Here is a 23,189-nt window from a genome sequence, read left to right as displayed (position 1 = left end):
GTAAAATCAAGCACTAAGCACTCCTGAAACAATACAAAAACTAAACAAAAGCAACACACAAAAACAGTGTATGGAACAGTGCACTCCACCTCAGGGCTTAATAAACCCACACTTATTTTTAGGTTCTCCAATGATTTGAGTGATGTTTCTTCTTTAATTGCTAAGTTAAAACAATATTGTCATTTATCTTACAAATTCTATCCTTTTCTTTCTTTTAATGCTTTTTGTTGTTCTATGTTACTCCTTTTTAAGCTTCTGATTCATTTTTCTATTTAACACCTCACTCAAGGTTTTCGGTACTTTTGTTCTTATTGTTCATGTAGAAGAGTTATTTTGAACATTTTTTAACGCAGGTCTGGTGGTGGACTATTAGCTTTTTTTTTTTTTAAGAATTATTTATTTATGCATTCAGGAGCTGGGGTACAGGCCAGAGGTGCGGGGGGTGAGAAGATTCACCAGATACAGAGTGGGGAGCAGAACAAGCAGACTGACCGAAATACACTGCTGAGAGGGAGGGGCAAGTCAGAAGAGGTCTACTGCACCATGTGGGTGACCTCCCTGGCTGGGGATTGAACTCGTGCTGCAGTGGCTGTGGATAACTTAATAGTGCTGACGCTTAACCCCTTGCGCCACCAGGGAGGCCCCTTGGTCTATTAGCTTTTGCTTGTCTGGGAAAGCCTTTAATTCTCAGTCATATTTAGGTGTTATTTTTTCAGGGTAGAGTATTCTTGAATTTTTATCTTTTCGCATTCTGAACATGTCATTCCACTATCTCTTGACGTGTGGAGTTTTTGCTGAAATCTGATATACTCATGGGCGTGCTTTAGGAAGAGGGTTGGAAAGAATGAGAAACGGGTAAATTTGATAGTGGTGAATAGTGATAGAACTTTGTTGGTGGGTGCAGTATGGCATATACATGTACTAAGGTGTGAAGCTATACTCACATAGATACCCATAGAGGATAGAAACCAATGACACATTAAAAAATTCATATTATCTTAAAAAATAGAACAATGTCATATTCCATGTGGTCCAAAAGACTGGATTAAATAACCAGTAAAAGGATGCAAAACTAAATATGGTCTGATGTCCAAAAACCTGGGAAGAAATTACCTTGGTTTTTGAAAGAATGGGGGCAGCTCGATCAAGCAGCATCTCCACCACCTGCTCATGGCCACTCCTTGCCCCACAGTGCAGCGGCGTCAAACCATCCTGCAGAACACAGTTGATACTTTCAATTAAATTTGATGGGAAATTCTACAAATGCAGTATTTCTCAAGATTCAATGTGGCATCCAACAATCCATGTACCAATGAACTCCAAACACTCACATAGCTCATAAGGTAATTTCATATTTTTAACTACAGAGCTAAAGTTTTCATAAGTTTAAGTAGTTGCAAAGTATGTAATCCTCCACATATTAGAATACTAACATATAAAAATACAATAGTTGTACTACTTTTTTGAATATCCAATTGAATCTAAATATTATAAACAGCTAACCAGCATTAAAAAAATATACCAAGTTTTAAAACAGGAATTTGAAGTAGGAATTTTACATTAGTCCTTTTTCCTCTTGTATTTCTATTTCCATTTCACTTTCCCCCACCCATATTATTATTTTAACACAATACGTTTTATACTTGAGTGTTACTGATAATCACATCATATTTCTCTGCCCATGAAAATACATAAATTTAAGACTTAAATATTTCATGAGAAAATAAGCCTCTGAAGTTTCAAAAATAATCTCCAGATTAGGATTATAATTATTCAAACACAGTTGATTAAAATAGCAAACTTTTTATGATTATTAAGCAAGTATAACATTTTAATTTTCTCATTTTTTCACAATTAGTCCATGTATCTTCTAATGAACATTACTTATTGCTAGAATGAGGCAAAATTCAGCATCCAAAATGTCCCAACTGTTGTTTTTATGTATGATGGAGAAAACTTCTCCCCATAAATAAGTAGATGTACTTTTGTTAAAGCAGCGCCACCATTTTCTGATGTCCTTCTGAATTACATATCAAAAATCACTTAATAATCTTTCAAAGAGTTTTTTTTTTAATTATCTATCACTTGACAACTTCATTAGATCCTTCATTTTGTTGGGAGCAATGAATTTAGAACCATTCAATCTGCAGAAGAATGAGTTACCCAGTCATTAAAGTTAAGCAGTTCTTAACATGACAGCACTATTTTGAACTTTTCAGTTTGCTCTCCCTTTCCCTCTTTAGGTTTTTCATCCTAGTGCTACATGGTTGAGAGTAAGGTCTTTCACTACTACTAGGGAGAATGACTAATATTATAGGAGAGGTGGAAAAGGAGAATTAGGGAGTTAAGAAGGTGAAAGTCATCTATGTAAACCAAAGTGGCTTCAAACCCTGTGGAGATGTCTTTTTTACACCCCAGCTTATGTGTTCCCCACCTTAAAGATTCCAACTTAAATTCTTAATATCTGCTCTAAGGACTGTCACATTTTGAAATATATCAACATTTGATTTATTGTGCTCAAATCACTTTCTAAACTGTGTGCACAGATCTTGAAAGCAAGCCTAATTATCCTAATGTCTAATCAGTAAGGGACAATCCTATTTCTAAACTACTAGTTAAATTTCAGTGGGATTAAATTCCTTACAATATGTAATTTGAATTGCAAACATTTCATAAACTGATTTGAAAATTTTTCCAGCATGGTTAAATATTTTGCCTTTTATGATGATTTAAAGCATTTGCTCTTATAAACTAAAGTAAAGCAATGTAGCAGTCTTTCAAGTTGGAAAGAGCATTTTAATGAAATACACCAGAATAAATTAAAATCTAGGACAAAGAAAAATCACAATGAAGTCCAAATATCTTCCAAGTAATGTAAATCCTGAAAATATCTGAAGAAGAAATAATATAATAATCACATCTACCCGTAAACATAAACATTTTTACACAGACTCTGTAGTATAGTAATTGTCTTTTAAGATCCAAAAGGTTAAATTTGTTTCTTTCATTTTTTCTTAAGTAGACTCTAAGATGAATACATGTACACATCTTCAAACTATGATCCTGGAGAAAAAATAATTACTTTAGAATATTTTTTTTTGTGATTTTAACATTTATCATTTTTTACACTTTTTAAGACAATATTTGCTTCCCCCTTCCTCCTCAGATTGAGTCCCCATAGAATTTCCTTCCCCAAGGCACCATGCACCATCACCACAGTCCCCTGTGCTCCTCCCTCCCTCCCTCTCACCCCTCTCCCTCCTCCCCTGCAGGATGTCTCTGGTTTATAATTGTCTGTTATTGCTTTGTTGTGGTTTGTACTGTAATTATTATTTTTTTTACACTGATGTCTTATTTGGTTCCCCTATATTCCTGTTATAAGTGAAACCATCTGATATTTTTCTTTTTCCTTCTAGCTTATTTCACTGAGCATAATTCCTTCTAGCTCCATCCACATTGCTGCAAATGGCATGAGTTTATCTTTTTTGATTGCTGAATAATATTCCATTGTGTATATATACCGCATCTTCTTGATCCAGTCATCTATTTTTGGGCATTTGGGTTGTTTCCAGGTTTTACCTATTGTAAATAGTGCTGCAATAAATATAGGTGTACAGGTGCTCTTTTGAATCACTGTTTTGGGGTCCTTTGGGTAGATCCCTAGTAGTGGAATTGCTGGATCGTATGGTAGCTCCATTTTTAGTAGATTGAGGAACCTCCAGACAGCTTTCCACAGTGGTTGGACCAGTTTGCACTCCCACCAGCAATACAGGAGAGCTCCTTTTTCACCGCATCCTCACCAACATTTGTTGTTGCTTGTTTTTTTGATATGTGCCATAGAACAACTCATTTATTCTTGAAGATTAGCCTTGCCCCAAGCAAAGTGCTATATATACTAAAAGCACAGTGTATGGTTATCTAAAAGCAAAATTTATCTTGACCTCTTAATCCTTTCACTTATACTGTTCTTTACAGGCAAATATTTACTAATTTCATCTCTTTTTTTAATGCTAATTGAGTTATTTAATTTGCAAAGCACATGCAGACAAGAGAATAGTGATCTGGTTAAAGCAACACTAATATTGATGGAAAATTAGAGAGAAAAAAACAACAAGTTCTTTCCTCCTCAAAGAAAACAATGAATGTGTTTAAAGTATTTAAAGTACTTACTGACTATATGCCATTATTTTATTTATCTTATTCTTTTTAAAAAAGTTATATTGTTTTGGGCCTCCCCGGTGGTGCAGTGGTTGAGCGCTGGGTTGCGAAGCTGCCCCGCAGCCTCTGCAGCACCAGTTCGATCCCCGGCCACTGGGCAAGTGTCCCACATGGCGCGCAGACCTCTCCTGCTGCCCGCTGCTCCCCTTAGCAGTGTACTTCATCGGTCTGCCTGCTCTGCTCCCGACTCTGGCTCTGGTGAATTCTCTCACCCTCCCACTTCAGACTGTACCCTGTGCTTGTATAAATAAATAATCTTAAAAAAAAAGTTATATTGTTTTTATGGAGATAATAGTTTACAACACAGTATAAGGTTTAGGATTAACAGGTTCACAACTCATCAGCTATATGTCACCACATCACACCCACCAATAAAGCACCCACAATTCTCCACCACAGTCTACTGGGCCCTCTCCCCGCTTTGCTTCCTACTTTCAACCTTTCCCCTCAGGTAGCCTCAATACTATAGTCAGATCTCCAGGGTTGCTTTGGTCTAATTTTGTCTGCTTGTTTTGTTTCTCAGTATTACCCATGTAAGTGGACAGTTAAATAAGGAGGAAACATCACATGATTTCGACTGTATGATTTCATCTTTTTAAAAAAGCTTTAATTATAAAAAGCTTAAAACATATTTCAGATGAAAGTAGACTGAACAGTGTAATGAGCCCCTAGGTATCTCATCTTCACCAATCTTGATTCATATATAAGCTGTCTCTCCTTTCCTGTTTTATTTTGAAGCAAACCTAAGACATCATGTCATTTTATGCTCACAATTAACACTACATGAAAGGTACAGTTTTCAAAGAGGTTGAATTACTCATCCAAGGCCATACAGGCTGACTTCAGAACTAACCCAGAGTTGTTAATGATGACAGCATAGGACAATCAAGGGACATCTTGGGAGAAGTTATTAAGACAGGCTAAGCTGCTCTTAGCCTTCCTTTATCTGTATTCTGAAGATGCCACTTCTGATCTCTGGGATTTATTTATTTATTGCTAACTTGTAGAATCTAGAGACTCAGTTAGGAAAGTTTTATTAGTGCAAGAGCTGTATGGACTAGTCTTCTGGCCATGGTCCTTGTATCACCTTGTTTCAATGATACAATTTGCTACTTCCTCACTGTAAAACTCTAGTTCCAAGTTGAACTGCAGAGAGTTATCTGATGTGCAACTTTTTCAAGTTTTACTTATAGCATTTTTATTTATTTGTTTGTTTGTTTTTTTTTTGTTTTGTTTATACATGCACTGGGTACAGTCAGAAGCGCGGGAGGGTGAGAGAATTCACCAGAGCCAGAGCGGGGAGCAGAGCAGGCAGAAGGACCGAAGTACACTGCTGAGGGGAGCAGCGGGCGGCAGGAGAGGTCTGCGCGCCATGTGGGACCCTCCTCCGGTGGCCAGGGAGCAGCCGGGGATCGAACCGGCGCTGCAGAGGCTGCGGGCAGCTTCGCAACCCAGCGCTCAACCACTGCGCCACCGGGGAGGCCCTACTTATAGCATTTTTAACATTGATTGCAGTGGTTGATTCCTATGGATCTTCTGCTGATTTGTTCTAGCGTTTTTCAAAGTTGTATGGTTTTTCAAATAGCCAACATCCCAGCAAGAGCAATGCCTCATCAGGAAGCTGTTCAAGATGTCACAACAGCCTGCAGAGAGTGCTGGCCCAGCTGCTCGGACATTAACAGGGCAGGGGAAAACCAGTGCCTAGAGTTAATGTGAGATCTTTAATTAGCAAAACAGCCTTCAACAGTCACGAAGGCTGAGACAAGACCAGCTGATTCACAGTGAGACTGAAAAGTATCTGCCATTAAGTGATTCACAGTTTAACAACAAAAAAATTTTGCAGGCATTGACTTTACCTAATAACTATTTTGTCATCAAAATGTTTAAATTTTGAACTAATTCCTTCCTAGCTGTCACTCAGCCGGCTATCGTTCAGCCAAGCCTAAATTCCTCAGGTTAGCAGTCACAGTCTTCTAATATCAATGCCTGCTGCACTTTGCTCAACTTAGCCTTCCCCTATTCCCTTCTACTCCAATTAGCAATCTCTGTAGCTCCTGGAAAAAGCTCTCAGATGTCTTGTTTCTCTTCATGTACCTGGATGTGCCTTTCCTCCTCAAAATTTAAGATAAACCTATTGTTTTAAAGTGTTTCTTTAAAGTCTTTTCCAGAAGTAGATTGATCATTCTACCTTTGGAACTCAAGTCTTATTTTATCTCTACCTCTTTTGGGAAACTTACAACTTTTTGGCTAGTTAGTTGTACATCTGCATTAACATTTCAATTAGTCTGCTTCTAAGGACAAAGTTACTAGTTTAAGGTATACTGAATTTCATTGAGAAGGTAACTCAGTGCCATGTCCACTGAAGTTCCCTAGTAAAAATGACTTGAGTAAATAAATGGTTTAAGTGGATGAACTGGTTTTGGGGTTAGTCTTTCAAAACTGTTTTCTAAATCACTGGCTAATAATTCATTTCCTCATGGGCCTCCCCCGGGTGGCGCAGTGGTTGAGCACTGGGCTGCGAAGCTGCCTGCAGCCTCTGCAGCAGCACTGGTTCGGTCCCCGGCCGACTGGCGGGGGTCCCACGTGGTGCGGCAGACCTCTCCTGCCGCGCCCGCTGGTCCCCAGCAGTGTATTTCATCAATCTGCCTGTTCTGTTCCCCGCTCTGTCTCTGGTGGATCCTCTTACCCTCCCGTGCTTCTGACTGTGCCCAGTGCTTGTTTAAATAAATAAATCTTTAAAATAAAAATAATTCATTTCCTTGTTACCATTTTTAAGACTAGCTTCACTGTATACTTTAGAAGAATATTTTAAATATCTTTTTTTTTTTCCCTCAGAAAAATAAGTGAATTGCAAATTGGGACTAGACTAAATAATATGGTTTAGCCTTTTTGGCTTTCAGAGTAAGAGAAGGATCAGAAAAAAGACTTTTCCCTCTTTCCAATTCAGAACACTATTAGCTTAAGTTAAAAAAGAGCTAATGTGGATATTGTACTTTGTGACAAAGCAGTCTTGAGTTCTGAAGGTACATTAGAGTAATGGTTCTCCAGGACAAAATATGGATTCTTACCTGCCCTCAACCTATGGAAATTTACAATTAGTATACAGTATCACTTAGATTGGATTATGAACCAAAAAACAGTTCCTCAACCATATACAATAGTCAAACTGCAGCTGGAAAATGCTTGACAAAGGCAGTTCATGGGGCTCAAGGCTGCTTTGGAAAAGGCAGTATGAGCAATTGGACAGGAGAGGAGGGGGGAGGGAGGGAGTGGGGGGGGGAGAGAGAGAGAGGGAGAGAGAGAGAGATGCTGAGTTGCCACAGTAACATTATAGGAGGGAAATGAAATTTCATGGGGTTAGTAATTTTTTTTTTCCAATTCCCCTGATTTTTAAAGCACTAACATAATGAATAAGTATTCCCTTGGGCAGAATTCTGAAGCAACGAAAACTGGGGAGTCCAGATCTCATATTTCATTTCAGTGACAGTAATCTCATTAGTGAGGTGGGAACTGCACTCCACTGGCTGGTCAAAATGCTCTTGTGCTAGCCTAAGAGCAAAACCTAGCACACTTGAAGGTCAAAAAGACTTTCTTTCATGCCTGATTTTCTGAAAAGCATAGAGCAAGGCATTAAGACATTACACCTAGGAATACTAAATCCAGGATATGTCCTTAACAGGTCAAATTTGTTCAAAGACAAGATGGAAATGACACAGATTCATGGTTTTGGGAAATACTTTAAAAAGAGACATATTTATGGTGATTAATATCCTCTATATTACTTTCTTTTTCTTCCTCCTAAGCAAATGAATCTCATTGCAGAGAAGGGAAAAGAAATCAAGCAGAAAGAACTCGGGGGACATATACTTTTAAAAACATCGTGGATGTAAAACTGGTGTGATAATTGAAAACTGAAAACAATGAAAGAAAGAAATGTCATGTTCTGGAGAATCATTATAATGACAGAGATAAATTAAAAGTCTCCAATTACAGTCTAATTGCAGTTACTCTACCATCTGTACTTTTCACAAAAATTTTTGACACTATCCTTATTTGGTGCAAGCTAGGCAGTTGTAGATTTGGCCTAAAGGAAGTGAAGTAACATTAAAAAAACCTTCCTTTTGGAGCAGCCACTTTGTATTTGTGACATTCTTTAATCTTTACAACTCCTGAGAAAGGAATCAAGTGTTCAATTTATAGGAGAGAAATGTGCTCTAGACGATTAATGTACTTACCCAAGGTCACACACAAGTCAATGGTTGGAATTAGAATTTTCACTTATGCTTGCCTCTCTCAGAGGGATTACATCCCTTCTCCTAGGACAAGCAATCACTTTTTAAGATCAAGAATTTGTTTCTGCCATTTATATACCAGGGAGAGAAATATTTCTATTTCCTTCCTTTGGTGCTCAGCCATCCATTCCATATGATTAAAATTCAAACACCCTGGTGGGGGATGTGGTATGGTAATGTACATCTGAAAGGAGGGATCCTAAAACTAAATCATTTACAGTGTTGTAAATCCATGTTACCACAAATTAAAAAAAAATAAAGTGAAATAAGGTAAAATCATTCTGCTGTGTCTCTTAGAAAACTACAGCTTTCTCTCTGAGGGTGCAATAAACAAACACTTTGTGCTATTTTTGGCATGTTTCCCCACTTCATTCTTTGTGTTTTTTATCTCTTGTCTTCTTTTGCATTAGTCAAGTATTATTAGGTAATCTAATCTTTGAATCATTATATCTGTATCTAAATATATTTCATTATCATTGGCTATCTCCAGCTTGGATTTTTTAACTAGACCTCTTTTAGATAGTTGCCCTAGAGATTATAATAGGCATCTGTAACTTATCAGACTAAGTGATATTAGTCATATTATCACAGTAGTACTAAGATTAATATTATGTATATTATATATATATTTTTTAAGGATTTATTTATTTATATAAGAACTGGGGTACAGGCCAGTTGCGCAGGAGCGTGAGAGGATTCACAAGAGACAGAGCGGGGAACAGAACATGTGGACTGAGGAAATACACTGCTGAGGGGAGCAGCGGGTGAGACAGGAGAGGTCTGCTTTGCCATTTGGGACCCTCGCTGCCCAGCCGGGATCAAACAGGCGCTGCTGAGGCTGTGGACAGCTTCACAGCATGGTGCTCAACCACCTGCGCCACCAGGGGAGGCCTGTATGTATATTATATATTGACTATACCTACTTATATATGAGAATTTAGTGACAGAATTCTATTTACACTATTAGATTCTTTAATCCTCTAAATATCACATTTTACTTCTATATAAAAGATACATATTAGAATATCTTTAAAGAATTTAAGAAAAAATTCCTTTATATTTACCTGCTATTCATTGTTCTTAGTTATTTTTTTCTTTATTTAGATTCAAAGTGCTATTTGGCATCATTTCCCTTCAGACCAAAGGACTTCCTTTATCATTTCTTTTAATGTGTGTCAGGTGGTAACAAGTTATTTCAGCTTTCGGTTATCTGAAACTTTGTTCTTTTTATTATGGAGATATATTTTCACTGGTTATAAATTCTAGATTGAGGCTATTTTTCAGTTAGAACTTCAAAGTACTTTACACTATCTTGTGAACTCCAGTGTTTCTGATGAAGTCAGGTCACTTTCTCATAACTATTTTTCCATTAATAATGTTCTTTCCTCTAGCTGCTTAACATTTTTTTTTTTGGGATCTCTATTTTTCATTGTTTTCAATCAATGTGTGTCTGTGTGATTTTCTTTGTATGTATCCTCTCTGGAATATGCTATGACTCTTGAACCTCGGGGTTGCACTTTTTGATTGAAATTGAAAATAAATACATAAATCTCTTCTTTTCCATTTTCTTTTCTTTCTTGACTTCACTATATTTAGTTAGCTTGATTTTATTCCATAGGATGTTAACATTGTGTAAATATGATTTTTATTTTATTTTTTTTTTTACTTTTTGTGCTTCAGTCTCAGTTTAGTCATTTCTATGACTTTTCTTCAAGTTCACTAATTCTTTTGCCCTTTATCTTCAATCTCCTTTTTCTCCTAATCAATGCAATTCTTTTATTTCAGACAGATGTTTTACAGTTCTAGAATTTCTGTCTGGTTCTTTAATAGCACCAGATAATCCTCCTGAAATTATTTTTCTTCAAACATTAAACCTGTCTTTTCCTTCAGATAACATTTATCATACTTATTTTAAAGTCTTCTAATTCTAAAATCTCAGTCATCTCTGGTTCTATTTCTATTACCTAAGTTTTTTCGTAATCATAAGTCACATTTTATTATCTGTCATGTACAGTAATTTTAAAATTACTATATTGGATATTGTGAATGATACATTGTAAAGATTCTGGAGCTTGTTGGGGCTTGGTTTTAAACTTTTAATGCCAGATCTCTTTCAATTTTGTCCTTATTCCTGGAGTGATTCATTAAGTCCTGGGGCGATTCATTAAGTCCTGGGGCATAGTCACCGCAATAACCTTCCTAAAATGCAGGCTTCTGGAGTTTCAATAAAAATTTGAAGATGTTTACCAAGTTCTTCCAATATGGTAATTATGTCTGCCTTGAAGCAGGAGCAATGAACGTCTCAGCTTTCAATCTTTTACCTGTGACCTCCTTCTGGCCTCTTTGGAGTTCCATCATATACATGCATAGATTAGGGGTCAAACATTAAACAGAGTTTATATATGTTGATTTAGACATTCCTTTTTATGTTTCCCATCTTGTAGTGGTCCTCCAATCCCCTAAATATCCAGCCAGTCTTACAGCTTCAAATTTGATCTTTGACCTCAACTCACTAAGACTCTGGCTTTCTGGATTAGTCCTATCACAGGATGCTGCATTGACTGGGAAGTACCTGCCATATAAATATAGATCTCATCCTGGGTAATTTAGTTTCTCCAGAAATTGAATTCACTCCAATTTATACCTGCTTTTGATAGCTTTTCAGGGCTTATAAAGAAGTCTTTCAAAAATATTTTTTCCAGCATTTTTTTTATCAGCACAAAGTCTAGTTATATAAAGCTACTCCACCATTACTTGAGGTGAAAACTTGCATATATTTGGTTAAAAATGCAAATATGTGGCCTCTACACATTATACCATCATAGTTTTTCCTTTTCATATACTACATTAGGAATATATAAATATACTTCAAGGAAAAGATAAGAGAATTTGTAGATTTTTAAGTAGATACTTAATGTATTGTTAAATATGATTTTAAATATATAAAAGTACATTTCATGTCATTCCTAGAAGATATTATATGAAAAAGAAATTCAATTAAGATTCACAATTAAAAACAGTAATATTGATAACTACAGAGTACTTGTATGCCTGATGGATTCAAAGTTATTTAAAGGAAGTAGGATGAGAGCATTACTAACATACATCAGAGGAAAACAGGTGAAAAAGTTGATTACATTCTGAGAATGAGCACTAGGAACCAAATAGCAATTAACCAAAATAATAATTATCGTTAGCTTGCTTGGTAGATTCTTCAAGAGAACCAGGCTTAAGTGGCATATGAAATTTACTAACTACTATTAGATCTTTATTTGGTAAGTGAAATTATGTTTCTGTGTGGCATAACATCACTGGGAAAGAGGAAGAGAGAGAAAAACGGTGTTTCAGAATTCTTTGCAACTCTCAATAACATTCTTTTCTTCAAAGAAATTGGCAAGTCTAGTAAGCTAGGTTCCTCACAATTTTTTTTTTATTATTAAGATGTTATTTTTCTAAAGTAGTTTAAGGTGCATAGTAAAATTGAGGGGAAGTCACCCTATCCTTCTTTAAATCCAAATACACATTTTTAATTAACTTTAAATATTGACACATAAAAATTAAAAAGTGGATTTTTGAATGCCTTAAGAAATATTTTCAAATAAGACTTGGTTAATGTGGAAACCCGGAGTCTTTTGTATTATTCCAACATGTCTGTTTTAGAACTTTATGAAACAAGTATTGTATTAGGATTTTCTCTTTGATAGTATGACTATGAAATATTTAATATTTTCTTCAAGAATTTATAACAAAGGCAATAACACTTAAAGAAATATAATGGAAGGCAAATATCAATACATTATTTCCTTTCCCTTCATATTTAACATGAGAAAGATAACCAGTTGCATTTCTGGGAAGGATAGATTAAAATTTTAGGACATCCAAAAGTCCCCTGACACCTTCCCAGAATAGTAAGAGTTTAACCATGGAAAGATTTGAGGTATTCTGAAAACCCTGTGCTACCTGCACATAAGTATCTCTTCTTATAATGAGTTGAATGCCATTAACGTCAGGGAAAAAAATTAAATTACCACAGAGCGAGTATAAAGTCAAGTAAGTTAAGATCTTTTGGCAAATGTAACATTAAGGAGTGTAGCTTATTTAATTTATTCATCAAATACTTATTAAATATCTAGTATGTGCCAAGAAGTGTGCTAGGTTCTGAAGTCACTGACATGAAGGTGCATCCATGGGCCAAGGTGTAGTGTGGTAGTAATGGTATACTGGAGGATGTAGGCAGTGTTACCTTACTAATAATGCTGGAAGTTGGGAGAGTGTGGTTAGATTCTGGGAATTAGATTAGTAGTATCACTGACTCTACCTGGAACTTCTGTGTCTTCTCTGAAATGTGAAATCCAAGCACAATAATATTATTGGATGGAGAAGAGGCAACAGTAGGGATGGGGGACTCAGAAGATGCCAAGTCTTAAAATGTTTCTGATTTAGGGAACATGTTGAGTTCTCTGAGTTGGCTGTGCATTTATGTAAAGGAAAATGAAAATGACAAGTTGCCATGCATTGCAAAGTATCTCCCTTCAGTAACTCATACTAGCCTCGCAGATTAAATTAAATGGAAAGAAATAGCAGGCCATCACAAGAAGCTATTCTTAGCAAAACATTTTAGTCTATAAAGGAATAAAGCTATTTTTCAAGAAAAATTCTATAACACACAAATTTCATAAATCATTTTGAATGCTGCATATAGACCATATTGAAAAAAATTGCCTTGATATTTTAGCACACTTCCCACCATTATTACAGAGACAATCTACATATTTGCTTTTAGTTATTCTACAAAAGAATAAGTTGAAAAAGCAGTTGATTTTAGTCAGCATTATGGGGCTGGGAAAACAGGAAAAAGCTTTCATGGAGTGAACTAACAAAAACAGAGCTGCAAAGCTCTGTGGTTCATCAAACTGCTTTAGGAAGGTTCATAAAATTACCTGTGCCCCAATCCTAGCTATTTTAAGATGTAACTGACATATAACATTGTATACTTTTAAGATGTACAATGCGAAGATTTGATAAATGTATATACTGCTAAATGTTTACCACAATAAGGGTAGCTGATACATTCTTCACCTCACATTAATTGCCATTTTTCTTGTTGTTAAAACGAGAATGTTAAAGCTCTGTTGTCACAACTACTTTGTGTATGCAACACAGTATTGTAAACTATGTTCATCATGCTGTACATTAGGATCCTTGAACTTGCTCATGTTGTAAATGAAAGTCCGTACTCTGACCAACATCTCCCCATTTCTCCTACACCTCTGAGTCCCTGAAAATCACCATTCTACTCTATTTTTATAAACTTGATGTTTTTTAAATTCCATGTATAAGTGTGATCATATAGTATTTTTCTTCATCTGATTTATTTCACTTAGCAAAATGCCTTCAAGCTCCATTTATGTTGTTGCAGATGGCAGGATTTTTTTTTTAATTTTATGACTGAAAAATACTATAGTGTATGTGTGATCACACACATATAAACACAAGAATATCCCTCTGTGTGTATGTTTGTGTGTGTGTGTGGGTGTGTGTGTAGCCATTAATTCACTCTTGTATATTTAAGTTGTTCTGATGTCTTGACCATTGTGAATAATGATGCAATTAATATGAGATTATCTTTTTAAGACAGTGATTTCATTTCCTTTGGATTTATACATAGAAGCAGGATTTCTGGCCTTTATCAAAATATTCCAAACCACCTTCTGGAAAAGTACTTTAAGTATTACAGATTTATCAATCAATAAAGCTTCAGTAATTTTTTTTTTTTTTGCATAAAACCAGCAGGTGCTTTTTCTCTAATAATTTTTCTGAAAAATTCCAATTCTGGGTCTCCAGGGATATCTGATTCTGTCCTATCTTCTCTCCCCCTTAACACCCATAATGCTCAGTGTCCATAATGCTCCAAATTTGAGGATGGTATGAACAATTTAATTTATTAAGACATCAGAGAATCTCTCTCTTCTCATTGTAGGACTACAAAAGTGGGTAGATGTTCTCCCTTCATGGTGTCCCATAAGCCCCACCAGTCTTGTCCATTCCTTCTCATTCTTTACTTTTTCCTTTTGTTCCTCTAACTGGATAATTGAAACGCTTTGTCTTCCAGCTCACAGATTCTTTATTCTGCTTCATTAGTTCAGTATAGAAGCTCTCCATTGAATTCTTTAGTTCAGTCATTGTGTTCTTTAACCCCTAAACATCTGTTTAGCTTTCTTTGTCTCTCACATATTTTTTTTATATTTTCCCGATTTTGTTAAATTGCTCACCCATGTATCCTTGTAGTTCACTGAGCATCTTTAATTATTTTGAACTATTAGGTAATCACTATCTTTCTATTTTTCTGGCATTAGTTACCAGAGGCTACCAGAGGTCTCTTGTGTTCCTTTGGTGTTGTCATGTTTCTCTGATTCTATGATCCCTGTAGCTACGTGTAGATGTCTATTCATTTAAAGAAAGCGTTACCTTTTCCAGACTCTGACTTTAGAATGTAAAGACATTCACCCTCTGGTAGAAGCAGGCTGGAGCATGCTGTGACCATAGATCTAGAGGTACAGGGTGTCAAATGAAGGGGTGTGTGATGTCTCACCAGCTGAGGCTTCTAAGGTCCACACCATGAACAACTATCTGGTCCTTGGAGAATGCTGCAGAGTGTCTGCAGGGACTGTGTGGGAAGTTGGAGTCCTCAGTGGCACCTCCTGGTCCAGTGACAGGCACTTGGGCAGGCAGTGGTGGCAGTTAGAGCTGGTGGTGTGCAAACCCTCAGCAGAGAGGATAGCTGCAGGGTCCATATAGTAGCATGGGTCAGTTGCAGATATACACATAGTGGTGGGGGCGAGGCCCAGCTAGTAAGGGTCTGGGTTAATTGTGGTCACATCAACAACTGTAAGGGTCCTGACTGTCAACATGTATTACTTTGGCTAGAGGGTCTTGCCTTGGCAATACTTCAGCGGGAGTCAGGCTGGGGGCACACAGGCACACAACTAGAGGGCTAGCTACAGGTGGGTCCAGAGAGTCAGGCCAAAACTGAGAGACAAGGCCAGGTGTGGGCCACAAGCAGGCCACTGGTATGTGCTCCTGTGGTTGTGGTGTCCCCACACAGATTTCATGTGGCAGTGGAGACCAGTCATTAGGTCAGGGATGTGCAGGTGCACAGCTGGAGATATTAATGGCTTGTGTGTCAGTTTGTGTAGGCAAGTGACTAGAAATAGCTGAATTTAGACCAATAAGCCATTATGTGGGCCTGGGCTCTTCTGTGTATTTCTGTGGCTGAGGGTCTTTCCACAGTTGCTTGTATGACAGAGAATGGTGCTGAGGGTGAGGCTGGCATGTGCAAGTGCTTAGCTGGAGCGGTTTGCCTCACATGCATGCATAGCACTGGAGGTCAGCCATGGGGATCTAGACTGGGATCCTGCACTTAAGTGCCACAGAGGCCTAAGCAAACTGCTTTGCAAATTCTGGGTCCCAGCAGGGATAAGAGTATATGCTTTGAGGGGTGAGGTGAGTGGGCAGAGAACAGCGATGGAATCAAGTGGCTGGTGTCTACAAATGTGAATATCTGTGGGGAACAAAATAAACCCAGTGAAATCTACAGGGGTCTATGGCAGCTGTGGAAGCTAATGGTTACCCTAATGGTAAAAGTTACTGAGTCTTCTGTGGAGCCACTCACTGGAACTATGGTCACTTCTGCTATTTTGCTGTATGTCTAGTCCCTTTTCTTCCTTCTTCCTTCCCCTCTCCATTTGTCTCAGCTCTGCTAGTCTCTGGAATGGGGGAAACTGAAGTGGGTCCTTGGTGCAATGTCCTGAAAGGTCGGGGAATCTGGCTGCTCACCTCTTCTCCCTTTCCTGGTGAGGGGAACTCTTTCTATGGGGAGTTCCCTCTAGTACTGAGCAGTGCAGGCCTGGGGAATGGGATGCTGCAGGTAAAATAAAGCCATTTTTCCTTCCCTTTTTGTGTGGTTATTCTTAGGACTTTTGTTTCATTGAATTGTTGAAGTTTCTTAAGTGGACTTCTGTCTGGGCTCTCCCAAAGCTGTTTTTGCTCATGAATAATTAATTTTCCATTTGTGGGAGCTTAGAGGCTGGGGATTCTTACGTCACCATTTTAGTGATATCATTCTCAACAGGTAGAAGCACTGTGACATACAATAACTAATTATAGGGCCTTCCTGGTGGCGCAAGGGGTTAAGTACAGCACTATAAAGCTATCCACAGCCTCTGCAGCACGAGTTCAATCCCCAGCCTGCCAGGAAGCAACCCACATGGCGCAGCAGACCTCTCCTGACTTGCTCGCTGTTCCCCTCAGCAGCGTATTTCAGTACATCTGCCTGTTCTGCTCCCCACTCTCTGGTGAATCTTCTCACCCCCCACACCTCTGGCCAGTACCCCAGCTCTTGTATGCATAAATAAATAAATCTTTAAAAAAAACTAAATATACTTAAAGTTATAATATCCATTGCCTTTCCAGCTGAGAGAGCTTACAAAATCATCAGAAACAAGGCTCTGTCAGTCCTGGGAGGGAAATGAAGACTCTGAAAGATGAACTTTTCCCAAGCCATGGTTTCATCACTTGCTGGCCACACTTAGGTGAGAGATGAGGCAGTAGCGTAAAATCATATTCACTCTCTTATTTTCCCAGCTGGTAAGAGCTTGCTCATATTCAATTTCTTACCACAAGTCAAGTCTACTCATTCCCTTCAAGAAAAAGTCTTCCCTGTTGATCCCTAAGGTGAAGTCCAGGGTGTTCCCTGACTCTCCACAGGGGAGAGTTGTATGCACAGAGTGTCCACATAACAACTAGCTACCCAATAGGAGACAGAAAACTTTCTCAAGTGTTATGGCTTTGGTAGTAAAAACATGTGTTCATGAAAAATTTTGTTTTCTGTTTTTCAGCTTTCAGAGATTGCTGACATTTCAGTTGGTTCCCACCCTTTAACCTTCATACCCAATCACTACTCGGTCATGTTGGCCATAGAGAAGGAAATCTTTGATGAGGAAAACACAAAATAGTTTACATACTTTGGGTATGTAGTACACATTCTTCCAATTAGTCTGCCAGGAATTCAGTCTGTGCCCATTTGACAGACCTCAAACCCCAACTAACATACTCTCTCCCTCCCCCTCCATGCAGCACAACAGAAGAATGACAGGCTATTTTTTTGTTTTCCATGTATTCCTCACTCTCAAATGTCATTGCCACCACACAAAGTAAAATAAATCCCAAATCCAAGTTAACACTGAATGGTTGGCAAAAAGAAGTCTACAACTTGTTTAAAATAAGACAGCTTTTCAGAACAGGGAGACAAAGTGGCATAGAAACAATTGCATACTGAATTTGCCTACGTATATGATACTGTATCTTGGACTTTCATAACCAGAAGGGGTTTTGTGCTTTTATCCTGCCCCTCACCTGCCATGCTATAGACCCCCTAAGATGGGGCCTGAGTCCCTATGTAGTCCTCCATTTCTTTGGACCAAACGTAGTGTTTGACAAATGGTGTAAAATAATAGGCAAATAATTTTACTGTTCCAGTATTGGCGATTGCATTGAGAGAGGGAGAAACAGGTTATTTCTAATGCACACACCCACTAAACACAGTTGGTTATCCAGGTAAACCTCATCAAGTTTCTCTTTTCTGCTTGGCTGCAGTAGTCCTCACATCTCTTCACAAAATTCTCTGTATTCACAAATGATTCTTACGCTCCACATGGAGATCAAGTAGCTTACTCAATGCTTCCCTATTGTTTGGCCCCTACAGTCTCTTTACAAAGCTTGTACATAGCCACAGACCCCTGGCATTTAAAGCAACAGTTCTAGGGCTTCTCCGGTGGCGCAGCGGCTGAGCGCTGGGTTGCGAAGCTGCCCACAGCCTCTGCAGCGCCAGTTCAATCCCCGGCTGCTCCCCGGACAGCGGAGGAGGGTCCCACATGGCACGCAGACCTCTCCTGCCGCCCGCTGCTCCCCTCAGCAGTGTACCTCTGTCTGCCTGCTCTGCTCCCCACTCTGGCTCTGGTGAATTCTCTCACCCTCCTGTGTTTCTGACTGTACCCAGTGCTTGTATAAATAAATAAAAAAATAAATAAATAAATCTTATAAAAAATTAAAAAAAAAATAAAGCAACAGTTCTAGCATTCTACATATATCAGCAATTATTATTTAATAGGAGGAGCTCTAACAATAAGATTGCTATTCAATTTAATCCCTCAGTCAGTCTTTTAAGGGCTAAGATTCACCTCCCTTCATTCCTCTCTCTAGAAAGCTTTTTAAGGTGCATACTTGGCTTTCAGGTTCATTAGTAATCAGGAAAAGAAATCTTGGTCTACCTGTAGCTGGACTGCTTGAGGGTCAGAATATAGAGGACAAATCACCCTTCAACTGCATGAGGGCAAGGAGAGTAACAATGTCTTGTTCTGTCTAGCTGTGTCTGGCCTGCAGTAGGCAATCAATAATCATATATTGGTTAAGTGAATAATTGTACTGAGTAATAAATGATTTAGAAAATCAAGGCGCTACAGGAATCAAGTTCAAGATACCAGATCACTTTTAGGAACAGAGAGAGCTGGGTTCTTAGGAAAAAGCACAGAATCATGGCAGGTATAACTACAAAATGGAGAAAATCAAAAAAATCCTTAGATAGGTGGAGGTTAACAGTGAGACCCTCTTTTTATTATCCTCACTCTTACTCACACCTTTCAACAAATACATGAATTGTTGAAAAATAAAGTCCTTGGTTATAAGATTAATGCAAATGAGAGCGCCAAGTTATATTTGTAATGACTGGGATTTATTTCTGGCCTAATTTATGTCAACACAGTTTGCAAACATTAGCTTGGTCATTGCAATACTTCAAAGTAGCCGTTAACTTTCTTCATTTTCAGATGAAGAGATTAAGTGCAGAAGTTTATACAAGACTGCCTAAGTCAACCAGCTAAATGCAAAATCTGGGATTCTAATGGTTCTAAGACTTAGTTCTTCTCTACAATGATTCACAATGATAAGCAATTTGTGAAACACCTGCTGTGTAGATTTTGGGTTTTTTTTTAAATTTCATTGTAGTAAAAAACAAAATTTACATTTAACCATTTCTATGTATGCAGTTCAGCAGTGCTGAACTTTTGTAATATCTTTTTGATTTCTATTTCATTTATTTATGCTTTTATTACTTCCTTTCTTCTACTAACCCTAGTTTCTGCTTTTCCTTTTTATCAAGTTGCTTTATATGTTGTCCATTTAGGATTTTACTTGCTTCTTAATGTGCACATTTATTACAATATATCATCCCCCTTACACTGCTTTTGCTGTATCTGATAAATTCAAATAGTTTGTATACTCATTGTCAATAGTCTTGAGATATTTTTTTGTTTTCTGCTGTAATTTCCTCCTTAATCCAATAACTCTTAAGCAGCCTGTTGTTTAGTTTCCATGTATATATGATTTTCTCCTAGCTTTATATCATAATGGTCAGAAAGAGTACTTGCTATGATTTCAACCTTCATCATAGTATCACTGGCAATTGGCAAGTATCCAAAATATGGTCAATTCTTGAAAATGTTGTGTGTGCACTTCAGAAAAATGTATATGCAGTGATCTTTGGGATGGTTGGAATGATCTTTTGCTATTTGCTAAGTCTATCTGGTCTAGTTCCTCATTTAAGGTTATTATTTATTTTGTCTTATTTATCTATTCAAAGTTATAAATAGAATATTAAAATTCCCTACTATTGTTTTGTTGTCAATCTCTGTCTTTAGCTCAATTAATTATTGCCTTATACACCTTAGTGTGCATCATTTGGTGCAAATATAAGTATTATTTTTTTTCTTATTGTTTTTCTGTTGCTTTGTAATAGTCCTCTAGTTCTTTCATGTTCAGTTTAGTGTTGATATAGCCTTCTAAGTTTTGCTTTTTTGGTGACAATCCTATCCTCTCCTTTCTTGAATGATATTTTTGCATAATAAAGCAGTCTACCTGTATTTCCCAGGTAGAACTTTCTTTAGAAAGTTATAAGTTATTCTTTAGAAAGTTTGTTCAATAAATGGTGCTGGGAAAACTGGGTCGCTACATGCAAAAGAATGAAGCTTGACCACTACCTCACACCATACACAAAAATCAACTCAAAATGGATTAAAGAACTAGACATAAGACCTGAAACCATAAAATATATAGAAGGAAATATAGGCGAAACACTACGTGATATTCACATCAAAGACATCTTTACAGACACATCACCCAAAGCAGTGATAGTGAAGGCAAAGATAAACAGCTGGGACTACATCAAATTAAAGAGCTTCTGCACAGCAAAAGAGACAATAACAAAAACAAAGAGAAACCCCAACAACTGGGAGAACATTTTCGCACACAACACTAATGATAAAGGACTGATCACAAAAATCTACCAAGAGCTGATCAGACTCAACAACAACAAAGAAAATAATCCAGTCAAAAAATGGGCAGAAGAGCTAAAAAGAAACTTCTCTGAAGAGGAAATGCAAATGGCCAACAGGCATATGAAAAAATGTTCAACATCACTTGTAATCAGGGAAATGCAAATCAAAACTACCATGAGATACCATCTTACACCAGTGAGAATGGCACATATTAAAAAAACTAGCAACAACAAATGTTGGCGAGGGTGTGGAGAAAAAGGAACTCTTCTGCACTGCTGGTGGGAGTACAAACTGGTCCAACCACTATGGAGAGCTGTGTGGAGATTTCTGGACCTACTAAACATAGAGCTTCCATATGATCCAGCAATTCCACTCCTAGGTATTTACCCAAAGGACACAGAAACATCAATTCCAAAGAACACCTGCACCCCTATGTTTATAGCAGCACTGTTTACAATAGCTAAGCTTTGGAAACAGCCAAATGCCCAAAAATAGATGACTGGATCAAGAAGATGTGGTACATATACACCATGGAATATTACTCAGCATTCAAAAAAGATAAACACATGCAATTTACAGCAACATGGATGGCGCTGGAAGGGATCATGCTCAGCAAAATAAGCCAGAAAGAAAAAGAAAAATACCGGATGGTCTCACTCATAGCAGGAATCTAGAAAACTTAAATAAGGGACCAGGAAATGAATAACTATAAGAAAGTGAAAATCAAAATCAACAAAAAACTATGAACCAGAGACACTTTTTGGAGGGTGGGGGGTGGGAGGGGAGGGATTGGGGTCAAAATGGGGGGTTGCAATTGTATGGGGAATATAAAAATAAAATCTATTATTTAAAAAATAATAAATAAATAAATAAATAAATAAATATCTTCTGCCATTCCCTTATTTTCTACTGAAAAGTTTATGGAAAGTCTAATAGGTGTTCCTTTATATCTATAAAGGCCTTTAATATTCTGTTTCTGTCATTGGATTTTGACAGTCTAACTATCATGTGTCTTAGAGTGTATCAGTTTCTGGCATTTTGTTTGGAACCCTTGGGACCTCTTGGATTAGGACACTTCATTCATTTTCAAGACCGAGATTTTTTCAGCAATTCCTTCTTTAAATAATTTTCTATGCTTTTCTCTTTCCCTTCTCCTGATAGGACCACTGTGACACAGATGCTATTTCTCTTTAGGTTATCCCAAAATACTTTTAAACTACTTTTATTCTTTTTTTCTCTTGTTGTTCTATTTGTATGTTCTCTGCCACTGTTTTTTCAAGTTCACCAATTTTATTCATTATTTGTATTTGTCTACTGTTGGCACCATACATATTTTATAACATACATTCATTTATAACATTCTTTAGATCCATTAGTTCTAGTTGTAACAGTCTCATATTTTCTCAGTCTTTATCATATTTCTGTTCTTGATTATGCATTATTTTTCTTAATTCAGCAATTATGGTAATAACTGTTACTTTAACCATAATCAAGTATACTCCATAGTTCTAGGTTGAGAATTCTCTCAGGGTTTTAATTTTTTTAATGCTCCAGCATTTGTGATATGTTCTTTCTTTTCATTTTCTAGTTTTTATGGATTGTAATAGGGAGTTTTCTATTCTTTTCTTAGTAAATTGCCTTTATGCCCTTATTCCAAGAAGCTGATTATAATTCTAGGAATTTATCCAGGATCTTTACATGTGTATTGTTTCACAGAACAATGCTTTTGTAACTGTTCAGAGAGCAGGCCACTGGTGTTGGTAAAGGGTAATACGTGGGAAAGAAGTAGGGCAGTAGGATACCAAAAGTTTGCCTCCACTGAGCATCAAGGCTTCAAGATTCTTACAGAGTTGTAGGTACCAAGTTGTGTACTGGGGATACACAGTGATCGCCCCCAAGCCAACTCCTTGACTAACTTGCATTATATAGTTTCATGCTGGGACTCACCTCTAGGCTGTGGTTGAGCATTATATATAGTGCTGGGTGAAGACTACATTTGAGACAGGGTCACAAATTGGGAATTGTTTTCTTTGCTTTTGGAGTTCAGATCCTTATCCTGAGGTGCTTACTCCTGTTTTTAAGATCTAGGTACTTAAGCTCTGGCTAATGAGAGCATTCAGTTATTGTCTTATCTTTAACCCTGGACAGTAAGGCAGGTGTTTTGTATATCTCAGCCTCAGGCTGCAAATAATAGCCTCTTCTATGAGGAGACACAGGCGATTACATCTGGCTCTCACAGTTGGTCTGAGTTCACACTGTTCTAGTTTGGAAGCCTCAGTCTCAATTCGGT

General features: G+C 37.4%; 1 protein-coding gene across 4 annotated transcripts in view; it reads right to left on the bottom strand.

The window, feature by feature from the left end:
* ANK3 (ankyrin 3) overlaps positions 1-23,189 on the bottom strand; it is a 322,189-nt gene that overhangs the window by 150,003 nt on the left and 148,997 nt on the right. For all 4 annotated transcript variants that reach the window (XM_054690069.1, XM_054690067.1, XM_054690068.1 and 1 more), the window contains exon 9: positions 1,114-1,212. In XM_054690069.1, coding sequence (XP_054546044.1) covers positions 1,114-1,212 — 99 coding nt within the window. The remainder of the gene's footprint in view (positions 1-1,113; positions 1,213-23,189) is intronic.

This window comes from Talpa occidentalis, unplaced genomic scaffold, assembly GCF_014898055.3.
Source record: "Talpa occidentalis isolate TD23 unplaced genomic scaffold, MPIMG_talOcc4v2.1 talOcc4.8, whole genome shotgun sequence".
NCBI classification, from domain to species: domain Eukaryota; kingdom Metazoa; phylum Chordata; class Mammalia; order Eulipotyphla; family Talpidae; genus Talpa; species Talpa occidentalis.
This window is presented reverse-complemented; position numbering and strand designations above follow the sequence as displayed.